This window comes from Scardinius erythrophthalmus, assembly GCF_964197995.2.
Source record: "Scardinius erythrophthalmus genome assembly, chromosome: 11".
Taxonomy (NCBI): domain Eukaryota; kingdom Metazoa; phylum Chordata; class Actinopteri; order Cypriniformes; family Leuciscidae; genus Scardinius; species Scardinius erythrophthalmus.
In genome coordinates, this window is record NC_138231.1 from 39,820,896 (window position 1) to 39,845,078 (window position 24,183).

Consider the following 24,183-nt stretch of genomic DNA (forward strand, 5'->3'; position numbering starts at 1 on the left):
AATAATGAAAACGGGTCCCACAGACCCCGAACACCATACAAGGGTTAAATCATTACTTAGTTTGCATCAAGGAGGTAGCCTATATGGAGCAAACAATCCGTCTCAGTGGCAGTTGCTTGACTTGCAGAATCAGATCCCCCAAAAATATACTTTTGTGTAAATAAGCTATCATTAATAGTCACCGTGCCACAGCTTAAGCGAAACGTATTTCTAGCATAACTTTTATACCTTTTTTAATTTATAAATATTTATTTATAAATAAATGACAACACTGTAATATTCGTTTTCAGTTACACAGAAAGACCTATGAGAATGACCCATACAGGAAATAAAAGGAATAACCCATATATAGGAGTAACTTTTCCCTAATTTGTTGTGAAATGGTAAATACTATGTGTGTCAAACATGTTCAGTAACTTCCATTTTTTGTCATGACAAAAAAAGTCAGCAATTTCACTTCCATTTCAATGCCAGCTGATGTACAGAACTGCTGACTCTAAAACAATCCTTAAACTCCTGGTTGGAACATACACAGCACAAAGTGTGACTGCACAAGCACGTCCACAAAAAAAAAAAAAAAAAATATATATATATATATATATATATATATATATATATATATATATATATATATATATATATATATATATATATATATATATATATATACTATAAATAAGTCACTGAATACGCTTGACACAAGTAATTCTATTAAACTAGCAGTTGGAAGAACCTGGAGGTGAATTACAACCATGTTGTATGGCAAGCCGTTTTTACATTTAATCCTTAAAACCTACTAGTCTATATTTTCATGCCTAAAGAAGAAGCACTAGTATCTAATGAATAAGCAGGCCAACTAGAATTTAATGGAAAAGAGTAGTATCTAAAAAATAAGTAGGCTACTAGTAGCATGAAAATAGATACTAGTAGGTTTTAAGGATTAAATGTTTGCTTGCCATACTTGTATTTTGGTGATATTTGTAACAATAACAAATACAAAACAAGACAACAATAAACAAAGAACAATACACAATACAAAGGGTTACATTACATAAACATAAAAAATATTAAACTAGCTTAAATGATTGACACCATTGCAGAGTCTTACACGCAGCAGAGTTTTTAAGAGTACCTCAAAGAATTTAAATATATATCAAAATCTTTCTTAAAAATGAAAAAAGAAGGAGTTTTCTTTGAAAATTTGCACTTGTGAATATAAAATTTGGCAAGAAAAAGTAGCAAGTTGAAAATAAATTTAACATGATAAGAGTCTAGTTTCAGAGACTCACCAAAAAACAAAAAATTTTGGCTTATACAGAAGTTTAAAGATAGATACCTTTTAACAAAGTTTGAAAAGTCAACTCAAAAGATTTTGCAATATATACATTCCCAAAATAAATGAATAATTGTCTCATCAACCTGATGACAAAGGGAGCACAAGGGGGAAATACTATTATTAAATTTAGCAAATTTATAATTAAGCTTGCCATACTTGTTGCGGGTTTGAATATTAATTGGAGAACATACCTTGTTAATATTCATGAGCTACGGCGAGTCCCAGCCAATGAGGTCTTATTTATATCTGCAGAGCGCTATCTGTATGATTCCATCCATCCCATTTCAATGGCAGCTGATGTATAGAACCGCTGACTCTAAAACAATCCTGGAACACCTGGTTGGAACCTATTTTTTACAGTCTATGGTTGGAACATACACAGCTGAACTGTGACTGCACCTTACAGTCTATGGACTGCACACATGTCCACTATGAACCCATTTGCAATACCATTGACAGCCGCCAAGGTGCGCAGGTTTCCAGCATGAGCCAGTCTGTCACATGACGCAAACTAAAGATGTCTGCGACGGAGGAGGACACGGAACTCAGAGATCTACTGATCCAAAACTTGGAAAACAGTGGTGTTTTGAATAAAATCAAGGTACTTTTTCTGTCTATTTCGAAACACGCTTAAAGTCTTTATGAGGCCGGAATAATCCCTGTCTCATACGGGACATATTTCGTTTTCTAAGCACAATGTTTGTTAGCAGCATAGCATAGGGATGCTAAAGTTGTTATGGGAACAAATGGACAACAGCCACTGTTGTGATAACATTGCGTTATGGCAGTGCGCCCTTGTTCAATTTCCCCTCATATCACTAAAGATGAGACCTAACGTTACAGTGTCATTGTTGTTCTTGGCTGTTTTAATATTAGTGCTAAACTAATCATGATTCTTATTTAACCGGCAAGTGTGCAAAAGTTTCTTGATTTATCTTATTTGGCCAAGGTGAGGAAGTCATCTGAAATGATCAGGCCGCAAATAATCTGGTTTAACCTGTATTATAATTCCTTTACCCCGCTATGGATAAAACCACCCTTTTAAATCTTGTAATTATACCGTATTTGTACATAATAGTGTTTCTTTATTGACTCTGCAGCTACAGTAACATCTCTGCAGTTTGAGCTGTACTGATCCCGGGTCTGTTTGGTGCTGTACTTTTATAAATATGTCTGATTAAAGGACATATGGACTGATGATAAGTCTCTCTGGTTTACAGGCAGAGTTGCGTGCAGCTGTTTTTCTTGCCTTGGAGGAGCAGGACAAAGTTGAGGTAATTAGAAGTAGATTATCTTGCTGATTAAATGCTGTTACATTCATTGTATTTTTTTGCATGAGCGATCTGCAAGATTCAATGTGTCATTTAGATGTCAACTCTTTTAAATAGAATAAAACGCCTCTTGTGAATGAAAACCTGAAAAAGTCCCTCAACACGAAGGATGGTAAGTTTGGATTCCAAAAAGTTTTGCTTTGATGAGATTACTTACAGGTGGAATACATACATTATACAACTTTTATATGAAGGTAAAAGAGTAGCAAAACTCGAGAGCACGTCGTAGATGTAAATTTGAGAACTTGTACAATAAATATTCTTACTTGTACGTGAACATTTACACTCACAGCTCCAATGTGAAAACCTGTAAAATAAAAATCTGAAGTTGAATGTTGAAATTTGCACTCGCAGACAATAGTCACAGACCTGTATTCTGAATTTGAAGCTGCAGACTAGTAGTCACAAATGTGTAAAATGCCATTCACAGAAATACAATGACAGACACAAACTTGTAATATTTGCATTTATTCTTACATTCGCAGTACAACCTCAATTAGGCACTTGCAACTTCTCAAATCTGTCACTGCAATTTCAGATTTCGCGCCTTGACTTTTGCTACTCTTTTCGCGATATATCAGGTGCAAAACTAACTTGTGCACTTGAAACTCAGTAGCGGCGAGAGAGAAAGGGGGGCGGGAGCGGGGGTGTTCAAAGGAGCCGTTTTATTGGTTGGCGCCTAGCCAATGAAATAGGACTTATATTGTACGCGATGATGTCACGAAACCAGCGTCCTCAGGGACTCTCTGAAACGCTAACATGGCTCAATCAGAGCCCGTGTACGGAGAGCCTGGCCACTCCCTATTAAGTCCTATTGTACCGAATTTTGGTTGTAGTTCCACCAGAGTTCCACTGGGGGCGATCACCCATGAGTGCAAAATGAATAGGAGTCTATGGAGCTAGACGGCTAAATTTGTCTCTTTGACCCGATTGCCGTTGAGAAATGTCAGATTTGATTGTAGGTTTTGCAAGTTCAACATGGGTTATAGGTCGAAAGTTGAATGAACGAGTACTTATGTCCTTTCGATTTCTTACAGGTTGAGTTGTTGTTGCCCATAACACGCTAGCATTCTGCTAATGAACGCTGATTGGTCAGTGAAGGACTGATTACGACCAGAGATATAGCTTGATGGCATCGTGTGTGTGTGTGTATTTTCGGCATGGTCTTTTAAAACAACAAAACAAAAACTCTTCTAGCACGTGTATTTATCTGTGTCAGCTGTGTTGTCGATGCCTCGAGAGAAAAGAAAGTGCAGAGCGGGAAAGCACCAAAGTGACTGAAGGATTGCCGTAAAGCAGTATCTCTGGTCGTACGATGTGTATGACGTCATTGACTTTTTAAAGCAAATAAGTGACTCTAAAAAATCTAACACCCAGCAATGTGTAATTTCTTTCCATCTCCTTTCGAATACAACATTCAAATTACTAGACAAAAAATTATATCCTGAGAATAGTGGATTTTGAGGGGTATAGTATGGAGCGAAATATGTGCCATAATTTAACAAACAAATCCAGCATTTTGCAAACAAACTCAATCTACTTTGCAAAGGAAAACTCGACTCGCAAACAAACTCAATCTACTTCGCAAAGGAAAACTCGACTCGCAAACAAACTCGATCCGCTTTGCAAAGGAAATCTCGACTCGCAAACAAACAGAAAGAAATGTGCAAGCACAAAGGTCACAAATGCGTCCAGGCAGATTTTCTCACAAATGCGTGCAGGCAGATTTTCTCACAAATGCGTCCAAGCAGATTTTCTCACAAATGCGTCCAGGCAGATTTTCTCACAAATGCGCCCAGGCAGATTTTCTCACAAATGCAGTTGAGCAACTTCCTCCTCTAAAACAGTAGATGGCGCTAAACTATAGGCTAATTTAGCGCTAGTCTCCCAGGAGAAGCTCTGATTTGAAACTTGCATTTGCCTACAGCTGAGGAAAATGACCGGTGAACGGGTGTGTTTCTGTCTTATTTGATCTATAATTAACCTTTTTGAGGTTTTCTCTTGCCAAACGTTTATTGCATATCTAGACAGAAATCCACATTAGCACCATAAATTAGTGATTATGTCTACACTTGAACGAATCTATTTCTTTCGTTCTCCATAAATGAATGAGAACATTTCATTTAATTGAGCAGCGGGTTTCATTTGTGTGTCCAAAATAATAATTTGGGCACTGCATAGGCTACGTCACAGGCAAGATAAGAAACAATTGTATATATTTTTTTTTTTTTTTTTTTTTTTTTTTGCATTAATTATTTTTTTACATTAATTGTTAAGCTGACTGAATTCCAACTAGGCTAAATAAATAAATAAGTGGGAGCCTCCTTTCAATTAAATTAAATGTTCTCATTACTTTATAGAGAACGAAAGAAATAGATTCATTCAAGTGTAGACATAATCACTAATTTAGTAATTTCGCATGAGTCCGATGCAGAAAAAAATGACAAAAAGCAACAAGATGGCAGAGCTTTCAGCTTATAGATTCCCCGATCCTAGAGAGTGAAGTGCTACTAAGTGCTAATGTGGATTTCTGTCTAGATATGCAATAAACGTTTGGCAAGAGAAAACCTCAAAAAGGTTAATTATAGATCAAATAAGACAGAAACACCCCCTTTCCCCGGTCATTTTCCTCAGCTGTAGGCAAAGGCAATTTTCAAATCAGTGCTTCTCCTGGGAGACTAGCGCTAAATTAGCCTATAGTTTAGCGCCATCTACTGTTTTAGAAGAGGAAGTTGCTCAACTGCATTTGTGAGAAAATCTGCCAGGACGCATTTGTGAGAAAATCTGCCTGGACACATTTGTGAGAAAATCTGCCTGCACGCATTTGTGAGAAAATCTGCCTGGACGTATTTGTGAGAAAATCTGCCTGGACGCATTTGTGACCTTTGTGCTTACACATTGGTTTCTTTTTGTTTGCGAGTTGAGATTTCCTTTGCAAAGTGGATCGAGTTTGTTTGCGAGTCGAGTTTTCCTTTGCGAAGTAGATTGAGTTTGTTTGCGAGTCGAGTTTTCCTTTGCAAAGTAGATTGAGTTTGTTTGCAAAATGCTGGATTTGTTTGTTAAATTATGGCACATATTTCGCTCCATAGTATAGCTCCATAGACCTCCATTCATTCTGCACTCGTCCTGTGAGCGCCCTCATATGGAACCAGAGTGGAACTGCAACCAGTTCAGAAGCCGGAAGATTACTGAGAGTGGAAGTTCTCCCCTTATTAGACATTCTCTGGCTCAATGCATTATTCTGATATTAAAATATATAAATGATATTATCAAACTCAGTAAACACCATACTAATAATGCATACTACAGAAAAGCAGATGAGCACAGATGACGAAAGAAATCAAATTTGTGTTCAGTGCAAATAAACCTGCTGCCTGTGTTTTATTAAAAATTGTATAACGAATTTAAAAAAATATATATATTTATTTTTTTATAACTGTTGGTCCATTAAGCCTCATTAAGCGTTTTCTTGGTTTTCTATGGGAGGAAAATGCTTAACGTACAATGAAACGCGTTGCGTTCATATTCTGTGCACAGTTGCTTTTCTGTACGCTTTATTTGTATGGTGTTTCTTGAGTTTGGTCTTTTAATACCACTGTCTTAATTAAACGCGTTGCGTTCATATTCTGTGCTCATCTGCTTTTCTGTAGTATGCATTATTAGTATGGTGTTTACTGACTTTGATAATATCATTTATTTCTTTTAATATCAGTCTAATGCATTAAGCCATGTTAGCGTTTCAGAGAGTCCCTGAGGACGCTGGTTTCGTGACATCATCGTGTACAATAGAAGTCCTATTTCATTGGCTAGGCGCCAACCAATAAAACGGCTCCTTTGAACACCCCCGCTCCTGCCCCCCTTTCTCTCTCGCCATCACTGAGTTTCAAGTGCACAAGTTAGTTTTGCACCTGCACGTGAAATTTGAAATTGCAGTGACAGATTTGAGAAGTTGCAAGTGCCTAATTGAGGTTGTACTGCGAATGTAATAATAAATGCAAATATATATTAAAAGTTTGTGTCTGTCATTGTATTTCTGTGAATGGCATTTTACACATTTGTGACTACTAGTCTGCAGCTTCAAATTCAGAATACAGGTTTGTGACTATTGTCTGCAAGTGCAAATTTCAACATTCAACTTCAGATTTTTATTTTACAGGTTTTCACATTGGAGCTGTGAGTTTAAATGTTCATGTAAAAGTACGAATATTTATTGTACAAGTTCTCAAATTCACATCTACGACGTGCTCGAGTTTTGCTACTCTTTTACCTTGTAAAAATGTGTGTGTGTGTATGTATATGTATATATATATATATATATATATATATATATATATATATATATATGTATATGTATGTGTGTGTGTGTGTGTGTGTATAGAGAGAGAGAGAGAGATATTATACACTACCATTCAAAAGTTTTAGATTGGTAAGATTTTTTTTTTTTTTTTTTTAAATGTTAATGTTTCTGCTCACCAAGACTGCATTTATTTGATAAAAAAAAAACAACAAAAAAAAAGTTATTTTAAATTATAAAATATTTCACAATATTTTATAATTTAAAATAACTGTTTTCTATTTAAATATATTTTAAAATGTAATTTATTCCTGTATTGGCAAAGCTGAATTTTCAGCATCATTACTCCAGTGTCCAGTGTCACATGATCCTTCAGAAATCATTCTAATATGTTGATTTAATGCTCAAGAAACATTTATTATTATCCTCAATGTTGAAAACAGTTGTGTAAAAAATAGTCAGTATTTTCTGATGAATATAAAGTTCAAAAGAACAGCATTTATCTGAAATAGAAGTATTTTGTAACATTATACACTACCGTTCAAAAGTTTGGGATCAGTAAGATTTCTATTTTGTTTTTAAAGAAATTAATACTTTTACTCAGCAAGGATGCATTAAATTGATCAAAAGTGACAGTAAAGACATTTATAATGTCACATAAGTTTTCTATTTCAGATGCTGTATTTTGGGTCAAATAAATGCAACAATGTGTCCAACAATTTATCTTTCTGCTTAAATGTATCTACTTATCTTATGGTGTTTTATTGCCAGCCAATTAAAGGCCCGGGATGAACAGTGTTTATAAAATGATGAGAAAACTGAATAAATTCAGAAAAATAAATAAATAATCTAGTGCTTGTTAAAACTTTAGGCAAGGCATTACACGATTTAGACTTTTTAACAATATTTAACAATATCTTTTATTTAATAAATATGCAAATTCTGCATTTTCAGCTTGTCTTACTCTTCTTGCAGGGCGCTTGGTAGCAGGTCTTATCACTGACTTCCTGCAAGTCTTCAATTTAGACTTCACTCTCGCTGTGTTTCAACCTGAAATCAGCACGGTACGTCAGTGTCACATAATACGCAACACTGTCATATATACGCAGTAAGGTTTGAGTTGTCTTTCAGAAATTCATGCATGCATTCATTGATTTGAATGTGATATACTGTATCCTCTGTGATCCCACATCTCTTTCATCTAAAACTAACGTACTCTATTATGTGTTGTTTAGCTGAATGGGCTCGACAGTCGTGAAACTCTGTCTAAAGAGCTTGGCATCTCCGAATCGGAGGTGAATAAAAACACCCCTCTCCTGCTAGAGTTGGTGAAGAGGGGCCGGCATAAGGACAAGACCTCCATTTTCACCGAGGTGATTTTTGATGCTCTTCATTTCAGCCAGTCTGATCAACCCATGCCTTTCAGATTGAGTGACTCTCTCACTTTCCCTCCTGTCTTCTTTACTCAGGGAGATCGGGTGACTGAGAGAACTTTTCCCAAGGTACTTTACCACCGCTATCTGGTCCAGTCCATACGTTATCTCTCTAGATCTCTTTGTAACCTGTTTTTGCACCCACACGTACAGTAAGCACAGGTAGGGTTGATGCACTCGCAGGAGAAGATCCAGTCTCAGACTAGTAATAGTGCTAACCCACTTATTTCACTTGTGGTTGGAGAAGCACATCTTGGGTTGATTCATATCACCGGTTTACCCCCACATCACAAACCCCAGCCGATTTATTCAGGTCACACAAGGGAAGCATGATGTAAATGAACATCTTTAGGTGGTGCTGCAAAAAAAGGTTTTCCTGTTAAGATACTTGTGCAAAACAAGCTTGTCCTACTTCTAGACTTTTTGTCTTGTTTTGCGGGCGCTTTACGTGCATTTGTTTAATCATGCCACTTGCGCTGCGTGACTTCTGTCGTGTCAGACGAGACTTTAAATACTATAGTCTCATGATTGTGCATTGTGATATTGTGTCTTGTTTTTAGGTGCTCAATGTGATTACCCCAAACATGTGATTTATATGAAAAATGTGTATGAAAATAACAAATATACAATTTTATATATTTAAATATCAATTTTAAATGATGTTTAATAGATATTCTTTAGAGTGCAATCTGCAATGATTGTATTAATGTGTTTAGGAATTATTGCCACGTCAAATTGCTGATGCCCGCAAGAAATTTGACAGTCATGACAAGGTAACTTTTTTTTTTTAAATTACTTTATAATTAATACAATGTACCCATTTATAAAATAATAAGTATTCATTACTTTTTAGTTATTTTATTATTCATTTGGTAATAAGAAATCATTATAATTTATATAGTAATAATAACTATAATTTGGTAATTAATAACCATAGGATTAAATGAATATAAAAACATTAGTGAGTGATTTTATTTTTAATCTTTTGATTTGATTTTACAGAACAGAAGTGGGGAGATCAACAGAGATGCGGTTATTGGCATTTTCGCTGATCTTTTCCCACAGTTCAGCAGGTTTGTTCAGCATTGTGGACTCTGAATGCCACGAACTCTAGGAAATATCTGAACTTACTGGTACTGAAACCGTCATTTATGTAACGACTGAGAGTGTTGACATCTTCCCACATTGTTGGTTTGCTCTTCTGTAATCATGTCTGATTGAGGTTCTTGTCGTTGTGGTCATGGCCTTTCTCATGACTTTGGAACAGAGTGTATTTCAGAACAGGGTTTTCTGTTAGAACGGTGTCGTGTTAGCGGCCCCTAAGATAATGACTAATGATCTTTGCAACGGAAGTGAATCAATCAAAACTAACTTTAGCTGGACAATAACTTTATTCTAGAGCTGCTATAAAGCCAAAACAATCTCTGTTACTTTAATTTCCTATTATCACTGTAAAGATGCTTTGAAACAATCTATACTGTTAAAAGCGCTGTATAAATGAAGGTGAATTTGTTTATACAGCACAAATATTATACAGCACTTTATTCAGATTTGTGTATTCACAAATCTGAATAAAGGTCTCTTAAATGAATAGTTCACTTAAAAATGAAAATTCTGTCATTATTTACTCACCCTCAAGTTGTTTCAAACCTGTATGAATTTCTTTCTTCTGTTGAACACAAAAGAAGATATTTTGAAGAATGTTGATGGACCCCATTGACTTCCATAGTAGGAAAAAAAATACTATGGAGGTCCATCTACTGTCTGGTTATCTTCAAAATATAGTGTTCAACAGAAGAAAGAAATTCATACAGGTTTGAAACAACTTGAGGGTGAGTAAATAATGACAGAATTTTCATTTTTAAGTGAACTATTCATTTAATGTGAAGGCATTATAAAAGATCAATTCATAGTATTTATTGTTCTGTAGTGTTAACCTAATGCATTTCTGTTGCGATTGCTATAAATTGCCACATATTTCACTAATTTGATTCTTTTCATATTTGCACATAAAAAGAAACATGCTGGACAGTTACGTCACTGAGGAACTCAAAGCCAAAGGCAAGGACACAAACGATAGTAAGTTTTTATGATCGTGTTTATTTGTCCACCATTTTAGGGTTTCTTGTCATTCATTGTAATAGTTGCTAATGGAGTTTTGTCTTCCACTTCTTTCTGTTTTCTATAACTTTACATAGCTATAGACTTTCAGGACTTCCTAGGAATGTACAAATGCTTCTTCATACAGTGTCGAAGTGTGGTAAGCAACCTTAAATGCGTTCTTTTTTGTGATGTCTGTTGTGTACCAATATAATGAGGTCAGTAATATCCTTTATAGGTTACCAGTGACAGTAGCGATGCACTTAACTCCTCAAGTAAAACTGCTGAAGATAGAATCATTTCATCTTCCGCCAGCAAGGTAAACTGACTTCCTGTCCTTCTGTGTTTGTTTTTCTGTCTCTGCTTATCTTTCTCTCACACACTTTCCTCTCACCTTCTGACTAGATTATAATCTTTGTTGAATATCAAATATGAGTTGCTTTTTGTCGCGTCTAATATCACTTTTGGTTGGCTGTTTACGTGCAGATCCCACAATGTGTTATCAAACGTTTCTGTTTTATAGCATGCACAATTTTCATCTCTTTTTAATTTTCATTTCATCCAGCCCATTAAGTTTAACCCTAAAACGTCATTTGTTTTATGAATAGAAGATGCGTGTAGTGATAGGTAGCAGTGTTTCCTGTGTGTGATTCATCAGCAGATCTTATATCGTTCATCTAGATGGTGGGTGATGGACAATAGTAATTTCATGCAGTCATTGTATTTTGACTCACAAAGGGCAAAGGGGTTTTACCACAGCACTTGTGACCTGCACAGAATGTAGTCTCACACAACAAGGTGATCGTTTTAAATTAAGATTTATACACACATATGCCCTCGCTAGATTTTATTTATTTTTATTCATTTTCGACCATAATCTAAAAATATATATCTGCATATACAGTGCCGGTCAAAGGTTTGGAAGCATTTATTTGATCAAAAATACAGTAAAAAAAAACACAGTAATAGTGTGAAATATTATTACAATTTAAAATATTTTAAATAATCGCTTTTATTTTTTAACTTTAAATTCATCAAAGAATCCTGAAAAAACTATCAGAGGTTTTAAATAATAATATTAAGCAGCACAACTGTTTCCAACTTTGATAATAAATCAGCATATTAGAATGATATCTGAAGGATCATGTGATACTGAAGACTGGAGTGATGGCTGATGAAAATTCAGCTTTGCATCACAGAAATAAATGATGTTTTAAAATATATTAAAATAGAAAAAAAAAATCTGTATTTTTGATTAAATAAATGCAGGCTTGATGTGCATAAGAGACTTCTTTCAAAAACATAAAAAATAGTAATTTTTTCCAAACTTTTGACAGGTACTGTGTGTCTGTTTTTTTTTTTAATAATTCCAATTGTGTTTAATATGGCCCTAAATGAAAGAAAATGAAAATAAATACAAAAAGCTTATTCATTGTTAGAGATTAATTATTTCTTCCCAAATTTCATGCCAGTGAACGTGCTGTGAATAGATATAGGTCTTGTGTCATCAACTTTTGCCTGCATTTTTTTTTTTGTTGCTTGCAGTCATCTGTGCATGTTCAGTTTTCTGTGCATTTGTAATTCTGTAGCAGGTCATCCTGTTTGTTTTGTTTTTTAACACGTCTCCTTCCAAATCTGTGTATGATTTAGTGAGGCTAGCATGTCATTGTTGTATAAGGGAAGCTGATGGTTGTATTCTGGTGCTCAGATACCCAGGTATAAAGGATTTGTTAAACACAGTTCAGCGCAGGAAGAAAATGCTGGCCCAAAGGTAAAGCACACGCGCGTCAACTCTGATACAGGAGCTTTTGATCAGCTCAACCATGTGGCTTTCTTTAGGTCACATAAATGATTCATAAATGGATGGTGTCTGCACACATTTAGCTGTTACTTGGTAGAAGTAACCAGGTAGATTTGTGCCTCTTTCCATTATTGTTATCACATGTTCAAGTGAAATTCATGTCTCAAGACACAATTACTGCTTAGTAGTCAAGATGGAGATGCAGAAAGCGCTTATGATGTGTAATGGTGCTAAACGTAGCCCATGGTTGAATTGAAACCATCTTAGCACTTGATATAGTAAACTGGCTATTGCAGAGCAGATTTAAGCTAATACACAATAAAAACGAGATCAGTCTTAAAAAAAAAAACACTTTAAGGGCAAAGGTACTGACCAGGCTTCTGCTAGTCACCCAGTACTAGTGTGAAAATATTTTAACACTTACTAACACAGATTATTTACCAGATTATCTGCATGTGTCGTCGACTCGTCTAATCACTTACTTTTAGATAATGTACACTAATTCTGAAACATTTCATCTCAAGTAAAAACCCTCTTTTGAAGTTGTCCTATACAAACTAATCGATCAATTTGTGAGTGGGTTGAATGACGCTGCGTTTTTTTTCAGCATAAGTTGAAAGGTTAACATTGATGTGGGACAGTTTCAGAATGGGCATTTTGACAACCCACTTTTCTTGTAACTTAAGTCAAATATTCTTCTAATCTTTTAATCCTCTATTAACAGGAAGTTCCAGGCAATTTTACTTGAGAATGTCATGTTTTAAAACTACGCGGGTGAATGGGGACTTTTTCTTCTTTGATTTTTTTTTTTTTTTTTTTTTTTTTTTGCTCATAATACACCACTTGTAAACACAACACTCAAATTAATTATGGGATACCGTTGGTTCCAAACCTGTAGTTACTTTACATGAGCATAGCAGATGGTGCTCATTGTTCATGTTGATCAGATGAAATCTGTAGCTTGTGGCCTTTTGATGACGTTATTATTACAGTATGTTGATTAAATTGCGTCTTTGCCATAGGCTGGAGAAAGAAGACCTGGTGAAACACTGGGGTCTCAGAAGAACAGAGGGTCTGTTCAAGTGTTTGAAGGGTCGGAGGAGGGATTAGGGAATGGGAAAAACCTTCCCACCCCACTGAGGAGAGCACTGGAATTTGGACTGGAGGATGATGATGAGGAAGGAGACTCATTCTTTGATGATCCTCTTCCTAAACCTCAGAAGACCTATGGCTGGTAAGGATACCTTCACTAGGAGAAATAACAATCATGGCTTCTCATGTAGAACATTCACACTGACAAAGTATCAAGAAGTCATTCATTTTAAATGAAAGTTGGGAATTATAGGTGACAAACTGTTGGTATTGACTGCAACTTAAAAGACATAAATTATGTTTAATTCAGAAATGTCATTGTAAATGTAAATATATAAATCTCTGTTCAAATTGACAAATAATAAACAAACTGTTTATTTAGGTCATAGTTAAAATGTTAGTTAAATGTAACAATAAAATAAATGTAAAAAAATAAATAATATTCCCAAGTTCCCAAGTGTAAACTGTCCAACGGAATGTTATTTTGCTCAGATGGCAGAAAGAAAAGCATTTGGCAAAGGCATAAAGAAGAGCAATTTCTAAATACTATATATAAAAATTAAATTAATATGTTAATCAATTTATATGTTTATTGTTACATACAACTGCATTTAAAAAAAAACATGAATTAAATTAACCGTTTCAAATACATATTTAATTGTCAGTTTGAAAACTGATTTATTTTTCAAAGAAATTTTAACGAATACATTGATAATTACCCTACTAATCCTCTACATGTTGGAAACTTGACAGCTTGAGGCCATCTACTACACTGGACGCGACTAATCGACATTTGCAAATCCATTTGTGCGTTGTGTCAGAAGTAGCACGAGCACTTGAAGTACGTCAGAAATAGAGCGGGGCATCAGTTAACTGTTGGGAATTTGTCGTGTCGCATTGTATCTAGTGTAGACTGCATCACTTCTTATAATGGATTCTATTTGCTTTTGTCTGCTATAGCCGCTCGCGTTCAGTGTAGACACCATGTAAGGCTTTTGAATACTGCGTGTGGGTAGAAATGCCTACTAGCAACCATCCTCAAGCCATTTAATCCTGGTTTGAGTGTCGTTGTGGGAGCAGATTTCCACTCAGCTTTGAACAAGGACTGTTTCAGTGCCCACATGTTCTACTTAAACTGAAAAAGCAAATAAAATTGAAATGATCTAAACCACTGACACCTTTGATTGCAATTTCAGAAACATTCATCTGGGTTCTTTTTGTTTTTGAAGCACATAACTGTAGTTCATGTTTTACTGTTTAAATATGATGGGGCCCCCACCCATCAGTTACAATTATAAACAAAGACCTCAAATAACTGCTCTTAGATGAGATACAGAGAAGTGTTTTTGTTTTTCTGACCTGTATCTTCTCCTTTTCACTCTTGCCTCTTAATCCTGCACATGAAAACAGCGGTTTATCTTCGGCAGATAAGCTTTATTCAGGACAGAGGCTTTCTGAAAAAAGCTATAGTCAAAAAGAGTAAGTACTTCCTGTTTTCTGAGTATATTTGCATTTTTACTATGATTTTTGACTGACAACATAACGGGTAGATCTTGGAACTTTGTTGTATGTTGCACCTTTTCCCTCTTTTGCTTTTTGTTTCCTGTCGCTCTTTCTCTCGCCCTCTTTCTGTAACTGTGTCTGTGCTCTGTCTGTGTTTTTCCCCTCCTGAGAAGTCAGCCCTGGCAGAGGGAAGGAAGCCTGTCAGGGCGATCCTTATCCCAAATGAGGAGGGGCACTAGCCTCAATGAGTGAGTGTGCATGGTGTGATCACACTGCCATTCAAGCCCACTGCATCCATCTTAACCCATGGTTGCAAAATCAGGTTGTTTACCCCCACTGGGGTTGTGTGTTTGTTAAGTTTGATCTTAAAGCAGCAGAATACAGTGGTCAGTTCAGTTTTAGAGAGCTAAATAAGCTTACACACAGAGTAACAATTGCATTCAATAACTGAACCGCCTCCTTTAAATGACTCACAAATATGTTTTATGAGCTTTACTAATTAAATAATGTCTCGTTTATTAAATAACATCATGTTAACTGTGATAAGACTTTCCAATATTATAAAATTGCCACCTTTTGATTTTTACTTTCATTACAAGTGTTGTTTGCGGCTATCACAATTTTGTGATATACACTCACCTAAAGGATTATTAGGAACACCATACTAATACTGTGTTTGACCCCCTTTCGCCTTAAGAACTGACATTTTGGTGAGATCGTGCAAATTGTAGTCTCTTTTTCCTATTTGTAGTGGAGATGAGTGGTACCTGGTGGAGTCTTCTGCTGTTGTAGCCCATCCGCCTCAAGGTTGTGCGTGTTGTGGCTTCACAAATGCTTTGCTGCATACCTCGGTTGTAACGAGTGGTTATTTCAGTCAAAGTTGCTCTTCTATCAGCTTGAATCAGTCGGCCCATTCTCCTCTGACCTCTAACATCAACAAGGCATTTTCGCCCACAGGACTGCCGCATACTGACGGCACATCTTTCCCTTTTCACACCATTCTTTTTAAACCCTAGAAATGGTTGTGCGTGAAAATCCCAGTAACTGAGCAGATTGAGAAATACTCAGACCGGCCTGTCTGGCACCAACAACCATACCATGCTCAAAATTGCTTAAAGGACAAGTTCGGTATTTTACACTTAAAGCCCTGTTTACAGATCGTATCTGATGAAATAGAACGGGTATGATTAAAATTTGGACACATGCTGCTGTTCCGAGAATTTTAGGTTTATTTCGCTTTCCCCCCCACCCCCACAATGGATGTCTATGTGCACTCGAACATTCATTCCTAAAACACATTAAACTTTCGTTTACAAAGACGTGAAACTCACCGAGTGGTCAGGGGTGTTCACTGGTATGTTCACTCAAAAATCGCTGAAAATGATGCATTCCAACAGGTGTTTTACCATTCGTTGTAAAACTGTGGATCTATTTTTCCAAACGTCTCACACCCGTAGATTCTTCCGTTGAGAGCTTGAATAATAGACACTCCAGCCCAGTTGGTGGCGATAATGCACCTTTGCCAATTGCAAGCAAACCACTGGCATTTCATTGAATACACAGAAGAAGCAGAAGAAGAAGTGGCGGAGTAATACCGTACCTCACACAGCTCACCCAATACAAGTCAATGGAGTTGGACAAAAACTATGATAAAACCTGTTGGAATGCATCATTTTCAGCGATTTTTGAGTGAACATACCAGTGAACACCCCTGACCACTCGGTGAGTTTCACGTCTTTGTAAATGAAAGTTTAATGTGTTTTAGGAATGAATGTTCGAGTGCACATAGACATCCATTGTGGGGGTGGGGGGGAAAGCGAAATAAACCTAAAATTCTCGGAACAGCAGCATGTGTCCAAATTTTAATCTTACCCGTTCTATTTCATCAGATACGATCTGTAAACAGGGCTTTAAGTGTAAAATACCGAACTTGTCCTTTAAATCACCTTTCTTTCCCATTCTGACATTCAGTTTGGAGTTCAGGAGATTGTCTTGACCAGGACCACACCCCTAAATGCATTGAAGCAACTGCCATGTGATTGGTTGATTAGATAATTGCATTAATGAGAAATTGAACAGGTGTTCCTAATAATCCTTTAGGTGAGTGTAGTTCATACCATAACGCCATTAGCCAATACTGTCAAAAAGAAACTCCAGTAACTGGTACCAAAATAACTGGCGTACTGCAGTGGCTACAGTCATAATTGTTTTATTAAAAACCTTTTATCCTTTTCGTTTCTTTCCTTGTCTGCATTTGTTCTGCATGTTTCCTATGTATCTCTCTCTCTTAATATCCCTGACCTTGTTCTTCTGGCTATCATGTGTATGTGTATGTGTATGTGTGGATGAACATACAATGTTGCTCTGTCTGGCCTCAGCCTGTCTGCTATAGGCAGTGATAAAGAGGGAGATGGAGAGGACATGCTCTCTGACTGTGATAACAGGCCCAGAGCTGACTTTAAACCCAGGTGAGCTGGGATAATTCCTGTCTGTCTCCTGCCATATAACTTCCCTCTCCGTCCACTTCTCATATGGATGTCAGCTCGCTTTACAGAGTGCATGCAGTCTCATCCTGTCTGTTTTTCAGGAGAGAAGGCTCGGGCAGCAGTTTAGGAAAAGCTTTCACCACAGACGCGCAGCTAAAGAGCGTGGGAGGATCCATCTCTGCCGAGAGCAGCCAAAAAGATCATTCATCTGACAAGAATGGTAGAAAGCCAGTTGTGAAATCGATCACGATTCCTTCTCAGATGATTCTGGATCGATAGAATTGAACGCTAAATATGATTATTTAAAAGTGCAAATGAAGTTGTGCTCTGCAGCAACATCCACCGTGCATATAAAAACTGTGGCTAGTTCAGAGGTGGAAAAAATGCTTTATTTTACATCTTAAAAAAAACAATATGAAAGGAAAGGATGAAAAGTTCAAAATATTTAAAGGGAATGAACGTATTTGCACAGAAATTAGGTCAGTCTGAACCATTTCCATTACACAAAATGAAAGCTGCGGAGCTGCTTCTGATTTTTAAACCCACTATTTCTATTTGTGGGCGGAGCTGACATATTTTAGAATGCCATTTAATCTTTACACAGAATTTACCCCATCCAAAATTCATGAATCATCTGAGTCAGATCCTGACTCTTTGAATTGAAATTGAATCAACTCACAAAGTGCATAAAGATTCCCCTGACTGAAATGATTTTGACAGTAATATCTTTTCTCTTTGATTGTTGTCTTAGGTACATCTAGTTCTAAAGATAAGGGCATCAAAGACTTTCCCACACCAAATGAGAAAACCAGATCCCTTTTGCAGGGTAGGAAATATCATCATATATAGTTTTCAATGACTTAAACATCAAACAACCCGTCTAAACGTCACATCTCGTTTCTTTTTGAAAAACGTGCTTTGCAGATGAAGATGACTATGACGATGACTTCAACAGGTAAAGACTGTGCCCATGAGGTGTTTCACAGGTCTCATGTTATTTTGCTCCGTCTGAATCTAACGAAGTGTTCTGATCTCTCTCGTTTCTCTTCAGTCATCGTTCTGAAAACTCTAAGAGTGAAGTGAGCATCGACGAGGAAATAGAGGAAGTCTCGATAGAGGGGCCTGACATCAGTGATAAGGTATCGTTGTCTCCATCCTCAATATTTGTGTTGACATTGCATCTTAAACCTTGTTTCAAAAGGATTTTAAATGATTATGGATCTTGATTGTTTTTGAGGTAAACTATTCCAATAATAAAGCTTGTAAAGAATGTCATTTAATTATGGTCCCACTTCACCATTCTATGTGAAGAAGGACAAATGTTAACAGTGGCCTTATTGATAAGCGTGCATTGTGTAAATGTCAAGAAGTGAGAGTGGGATGTTTTGGAAATGGAAAAGATGGGTGGTTAAAGAGGCCCGATGAGGAAGTGACTTTTGAAAAGTTTGACCTTGACTCTGATTTAGCATCTTATTGATTTGGTTTCTCTCGCTTTTTTTTCTTGTAGCTTGATGAAACCACTCAGGATGTGAGCGTTTCACAGATAAGTTTGGGTGCAGACTACATGGAAGATGTTGCTTGACATCTAACTAATCAGTTCCTTATTTTGTACTTTATGTATTTATGTATTTAGTTGACAATAAATAATGAATTACCGTCTGACTGTTGCCTCTTCCTGTTTTTTTTTTTTTTTTGGAATGGAAGAACAAAAATGAAAGGATAGAAAATGTAGTTCTCATTTAAAAAACAACAACAGATCATTAAGTTGTGTAACTGTTTTAAAGTCTGAGAGTGCTGTAGAATTGGCTCTGAAATAAGACTTTGAACTGTGCATAAAACATCTGTTGGATGGCTCTTTTTGAAACCATAATCTTTAGTACTACACATGTATCAGACAGCTTTGATGGTCTGACATTCACACCTACACCGACATGTTCCTGTAAAGCAGCGGTGAAGCGCCGCCTCCTGCTTACAGGTCAGATAATTGTCATTCTTATGTAACGTGGCCCTGCCCAAGTTGTCTTTCCTCATCAGAAAACAGAAGGAAGAGAAGTCTGAAAACTCGTTCTGCATTCCTTTAGACTTGTTGGTGTAGATACGGGTAAGTCGCTTCTTTTTTTTTTGTTTCAGTCACATGCTACATTTTTATTTGGAAATGCAAGTTTTACATATTTCTGCATATTTAATTATGCAGACTGGAGATTTATGTTAGTCTTGAGTTGTGGGCAACAAATTAGAATCAATTTATATTTAAATTGGAAGGTTTTAGTGTGCAGGATGTGTATTCAAGTGAGACACTTAACTTTATTGACCCATTAGGGGAAAGACTTAAGTGCTTTTGTCTCTGAAAATATATATATAATATTTTTTTTTTTTGTCTTTTGAAATACTTTTTTCCACGCAATGAATAGATCTGCATAATTTTGTAAGTCATGAACAACATTATTAACATTATAAAAAAAAAACAGCAACCCTGTAAAGACTTAAAATATTTGTATGCCTTAGTTCCTCTGAGTTTTTTTCCATGTGCACAAAGCTCTTTCTGTATGTGTTCTTGAATTAACATTGCCCCTGTTAAACAACTATGACATGCAAACATAGAAAGATGCTTTTATGTTTATTGTTTGGATCTATGATAAGCGCAGGGTTTTTTTCAGTTTCTTTTAACTTTTTATGTTTCCTGGAACCTGCATGACATGACAGGTATCAGATGTCCGGCTTTCCGTGTTTGATGCTTGCTGTAAAACTTATGAATGCATGGAAAGTAGTAATTTGGTTGAGAAATGCTACGCAGATGAACATCCTCTCCAGGGCTAATGGCCACTAAATAGGTCGTATGCATTGAATCTCTTGCTGTGTACGTGACCTGATTTTATGCAGATATCCTCTTTCTGCAAAGATAAAATGTCAAACTACAAAGCCATGTTTGCACATGAGCTTTTTTGTGGTCTTGAGGGAATAGTTGGATTTAACATAAGTTGTCATATAATTCACACTCGCATATTAAAAATGTATATGACAGCGACAAAACAATGACAAACTTCTGCCTCTGCATTCTTAGAAAAACTATTTAATAACAAAACCATGTTAATTTTTTTGATTTTTTAATATCAATCACTCATATTTTAGTTCAATAATATTATTATTATTTGCCTTTTTTGATTTGATTTTATTGAGATAGGATAGTATAGAGAACTGACAGTAAGTGAAGTGAGAGAGCGAGGGGGACGGGATTGATAAATATACCCATGCGGGGACTCAAACTCGCCCGAACTGTGCTACATGTCAGATCACTGCTATCACCTTGGACTTCCACTATTTTTATTAAGCTATTAAACAAGCATCTTATTCAGTTATATTCAGAAATCTGGTTGAATATACCATCTTTAAACTTCGTTCCACTTTAGATTTCAGTCAAGTGGTTTTATCTTGACACGTGAGCTCGATTTCAACTGATGTTCTTATTCTTTTCTTTCCTAACAGTCTCAAAAGATAAAAATGGATTCTTTTTCTATGAACTATGAAGACTCCAACGACACTGATTATTCAGGCTTTTATATTGATATCGTGGAGCCGTGTTCGACAGAGCGCAGTGTCAGCGTTGAGAACTTCCTCCAGTTGTTTATTCACCCCATCATTTGTTTAGCTGGTTTCATCGGCAACACCCTCGTGATCGTGACGTATGCCTTCTACAAGCGAACCAAGTCCATGACTGATGTGTACCTGCTGAACGTGGCCATCGCTGACATCCTGTTTGTGGTGGCCCTGCCTTTGATTATCTACAGCGAGCAGTACGGGTGGACCATGGGGAACTTGTCCTGCAAGCTGCTGCGTGGCATCTACAGTGTGAACCTGTACAGCGGCATACTGCTCCTGGCTTGCATCAGTGGAGACCGCTACCTCGCCATCGTGCAAGCCCGCCGCTCTTACCGGCTGCGTTCGAGCACTCTGCTTTACAGTCACCTGGTCTGTGCAGCCGTCTGGATCATGGCCTTGCTCCTCTCCCTTCCCACCTTTGTGTTTTATGAGCGTTACCTACCTGGCCCAAGCGAAACCAGCATCGCTAACAGTACGGACGGCGACGACATGCAGTACGTGTGCTTCTTCTGGTTTAAGTCGAACGAGACGGCGCGTGCGATGAAAACCGTGGTGCCCAGCTCTCAGGTGGCGATAGGTTTCTTCTTGCCGCTGCTGATCATGGGATTCTGTTACTCCAGCGTCATCGTCACTCTCCTTCGGGCCAAGAACTTTCAGAGACACAAGGCAGTGCGTGTGGTCCTCACCGTGGTCTTTGTGTTTGTGGTCTGCCATATGCCTTACAATATAGCGCTGTTGTATTACACCATCAACATGTTTGAACTGCAGGAATGCAGCCACGAGGAGGCCGTCTCATTGACCATGGCCATCACGAGAAGCCTGGCGTACCTGCACTCTTGTCTCAACCCCCTGCTGTACGCCTTCATCGGAGTGAATTTCAGAAACCACTTCCGTAAGATCCTACGGGACATCTGGTGCTTGGGGAAGAACTACATGTCAGCGAGACGGTCCTCGCGCGTCACCACTGAAATGTACCTTTCCACGCGGCGCTCTATGGACGGCTCGACCAATGACAACGGCACTTCGTTTACCATGTGATTGGGTGCTGATTAAGGGCGGCGTACCCAGCATTGTAACTGACAGACTGATTAGCATCAGTCAAAAATGATCATCATGTTGTTCCAAACCTGTATGACTTTGTCTTTTGTGTTCATGTTTTGACTGGAACATGATGGTGAGTAGGAAATGATGACAGCATTTTTCAAGGAATGTATTTTTCCTTTGATGTTTTTGATTTTGAGAAAAGTGACAACAACATACAAACCATTTGCAGATGAGATCAGTGTGGTCGTTCCTTCTTTGCAATGTGTAAAAATAGCGAAGTGTAAAAAGTCCTCTGTATTTTTCAATTGAAGTGCACTATATGTAGTACTAATGCAGAATATTTTTATTTTTCTATTTGTACTGTACTATTTACCTGTTGTACACATTGTCTTTGTACCTGAGATATAAACACTGTTTTATCTAAATAAATTAGGCAAAGAATTAAAATACAAATATAATGAAGGGTGACATTCTGAAATGAGAACAAGTGCTTCTTTCATAATTCACCAAGCCCATCTCTGTAACAAATAGATCAAATGAGTCAACCACTTTTTTTTTTCTTTTTTTCTCTTTTTATAGTTTGTCTCTGCTGCAATAATGCATGAATATTATTTCTGATCTGGTTAACATTTAACATTTTTTGAAACTCACATAGGTTTGGGTGTTATTGTTTCTACTAGAAGTCAAGCACATAAAAGACTTGCACATTATGCCATGACTTTTGAGACTTTTACCTGGATACACCTTTGCATACCCATTTACATTACTGTCCTCTACAAAAATGATTCCCCCGCTGGTTACAGTGAAGTTACAGATAGTGTTGATTGTCTATTTCGCTCAAGCTCAAAATAGCAGGTTGATGTTTTCTTTGCGTATCTTCACGTTTTTGCCTCTAGGGTTACAGGTTAACATATTCCTTTTCCCAAAAAATCAAGCTTACAGGTTAACTGCTTTGATTCAGAATGAACTTCTCCATTACGGAGAGAACACAGAAGTACTTTTATTTGTTTTGTCGTGAACCAAAGCTCACTTCTACAATCTATATAGTGCATGTTTAGAAGTGCATGAATAACACCTTTCCACCATTTAGTCCTAATTTGTGTCTGTGTGATTTATAGACAGAACTCACACAGCTCTTACTGTCCTTCACAGAAAATCAAGCTTTGGAGCTGCATGAGGGTAAGTACATGATGACTGAATTATTTCATTATTTTTTTTAGGTGAACCATCCCAAAAACTTAGTTAGGATCCTGTGATCATCAACATGTTTTCTGTGTAACACTGTCCTTGTCAAAATGAGAGACTGTGTTTCTAGTCCAACTTCATTTGAGTGCTGAGTAAAAGCATCCTCTGTTGCCCCCTATTGATGTTGAACATAAGAGCACAGAGAGCTCCAATATAATTGCCGCTCAACACTAGACATAACAAAGACAAACATAACCAAAATTTCAAGGAAGCTGCTATTTTATTAAAATTAAAATAAATCCTATCGTGACAGATAGATAGCTGTTGCTATGTGAAAATCATCATTAATCAACATCTTTATTCTCAGTATGGGATTTTACAGCCCATTTTAGTTCAGGGGCTGGCTTGCAAAACTAAGTTCAAAACAATGCATGAAGAGATTTATAGAGTGTGGGGAAATATACAAAATTATTATAAATAAGTTGCACAAAAAAAAATTGTTTAGCCTAGTACAACGCTTGTCGTTGAGATTATGGTTCTTGTGTTTATAGGACTGACGATGCTTACCGTTGAGTAACGTTAGTTGATAACTCTCTGTGATGTTTTATACCCGGTCACGCGGTGCATTAAAACTACATTTACACGGTAAATTAGTTTACATTTACATAAACATTATTCAAAGCGCAAAAAAATTTTTACAAATGCCAACGAAAAATAAGCTATTCTCACATGTAGGCTAATCCACTCAAAACTGCAGATGAATAAAGCGTCGACTCATCAATAGCGTAAATAAATGATGAATCCTTGTTCTTTAGTCCAGAGTCCAGACAGATAGTTGTACAAATAAGCTACTTTAACTAGGCGTTAGCATTCGCTACTTCACGGCGGCGAAGTTAGTTTAACGTTAGACATTCTTTATACCCATAAACGTTTTCAGGTAAATGTTTTCAGCCATAGTAATGGGAATTTCGGATCATCTTA

The 24,183-nt window shown here is 36.8% G+C and overlaps 2 protein-coding genes across 8 annotated transcripts; both read left to right on the plus strand.

Annotated features, from left to right (window-relative positions):
• Positions 1-1,797: 1,797 nt before the first annotated feature.
• cep43 (centrosomal protein 43) lies at positions 1,798-19,037 on the plus strand. 7 transcript variants are annotated; one of them, XM_081379288.1, is made up of 21 exons: positions 1,807-1,937; positions 2,557-2,610; positions 2,725-2,779; positions 7,937-8,025; positions 8,197-8,334; positions 8,431-8,463; positions 9,111-9,167; positions 9,397-9,467; positions 10,412-10,473; positions 10,593-10,654; positions 10,733-10,813; positions 12,203-12,265; positions 13,318-13,529; positions 14,798-14,866; positions 15,064-15,138; positions 17,269-17,358; positions 17,478-17,596; positions 18,128-18,202; positions 18,301-18,331; positions 18,428-18,515; positions 18,884-19,036. In XM_081379288.1, the coding sequence occupies exons 1-21, from the start codon at positions 1,854-1,856 to the stop codon at positions 18,956-18,958; spliced, it is 1,683 nt and encodes a 560-aa protein (XP_081235414.1). In that variant the 5' UTR covers positions 1,807-1,853; the 3' UTR covers positions 18,959-19,036. The 7 variants fall into 7 exon arrangements, with proteins under 7 accessions (XP_081235420.1, XP_081235414.1, XP_081235415.1 ...); XM_081379289.1 differs by lacking the exon at positions 12,203-12,265 and having other exon boundaries at positions 18,884-19,037; XM_081379290.1 differs by lacking the exon at positions 15,064-15,138.
• A 343-nt stretch (positions 19,038-19,380) lies between these two features.
• Positions 19,381-22,725, plus strand: ccr6a (chemokine (C-C motif) receptor 6a). The gene is made up of 2 exons (XM_081378605.1): positions 19,381-19,477; positions 20,860-22,725. The coding sequence occupies exon 2, from the start codon at positions 20,875-20,877 to the stop codon at positions 22,009-22,011; it is 1,137 nt and encodes a 378-aa protein (XP_081234731.1). The 5' UTR covers positions 19,381-19,477; positions 20,860-20,874; the 3' UTR covers positions 22,012-22,725.
• Positions 22,726-24,183: the final 1,458 nt, after the last annotated feature.

Coding starts and splice junctions, on each gene's coding strand:
- ccr6a (XM_081378605.1), top strand. CDS start 20,875: ATGGATTCTTTTTCTATGAACTATGAAGACTCCAACGACACTGATTAT.
- cep43 (XM_081379288.1), top strand. CDS start 1,854: ATGTCTGCGACGGAGGAGGACACGGAACTCAGAGATCTACTGATCCAA. Junction 1,938..2,556: donor GTGTTTTGAATAAAATCAAG/GTACTTTTTCTG, acceptor TCTGGTTTACAG/GCAGAGTTGCGTGCAGCTGT. Junction 18,203..18,300: donor AACCAGATCCCTTTTGCAGG/GTAGGAAATATC, acceptor CGTGCTTTGCAG/ATGAAGATGACTATGACGAT.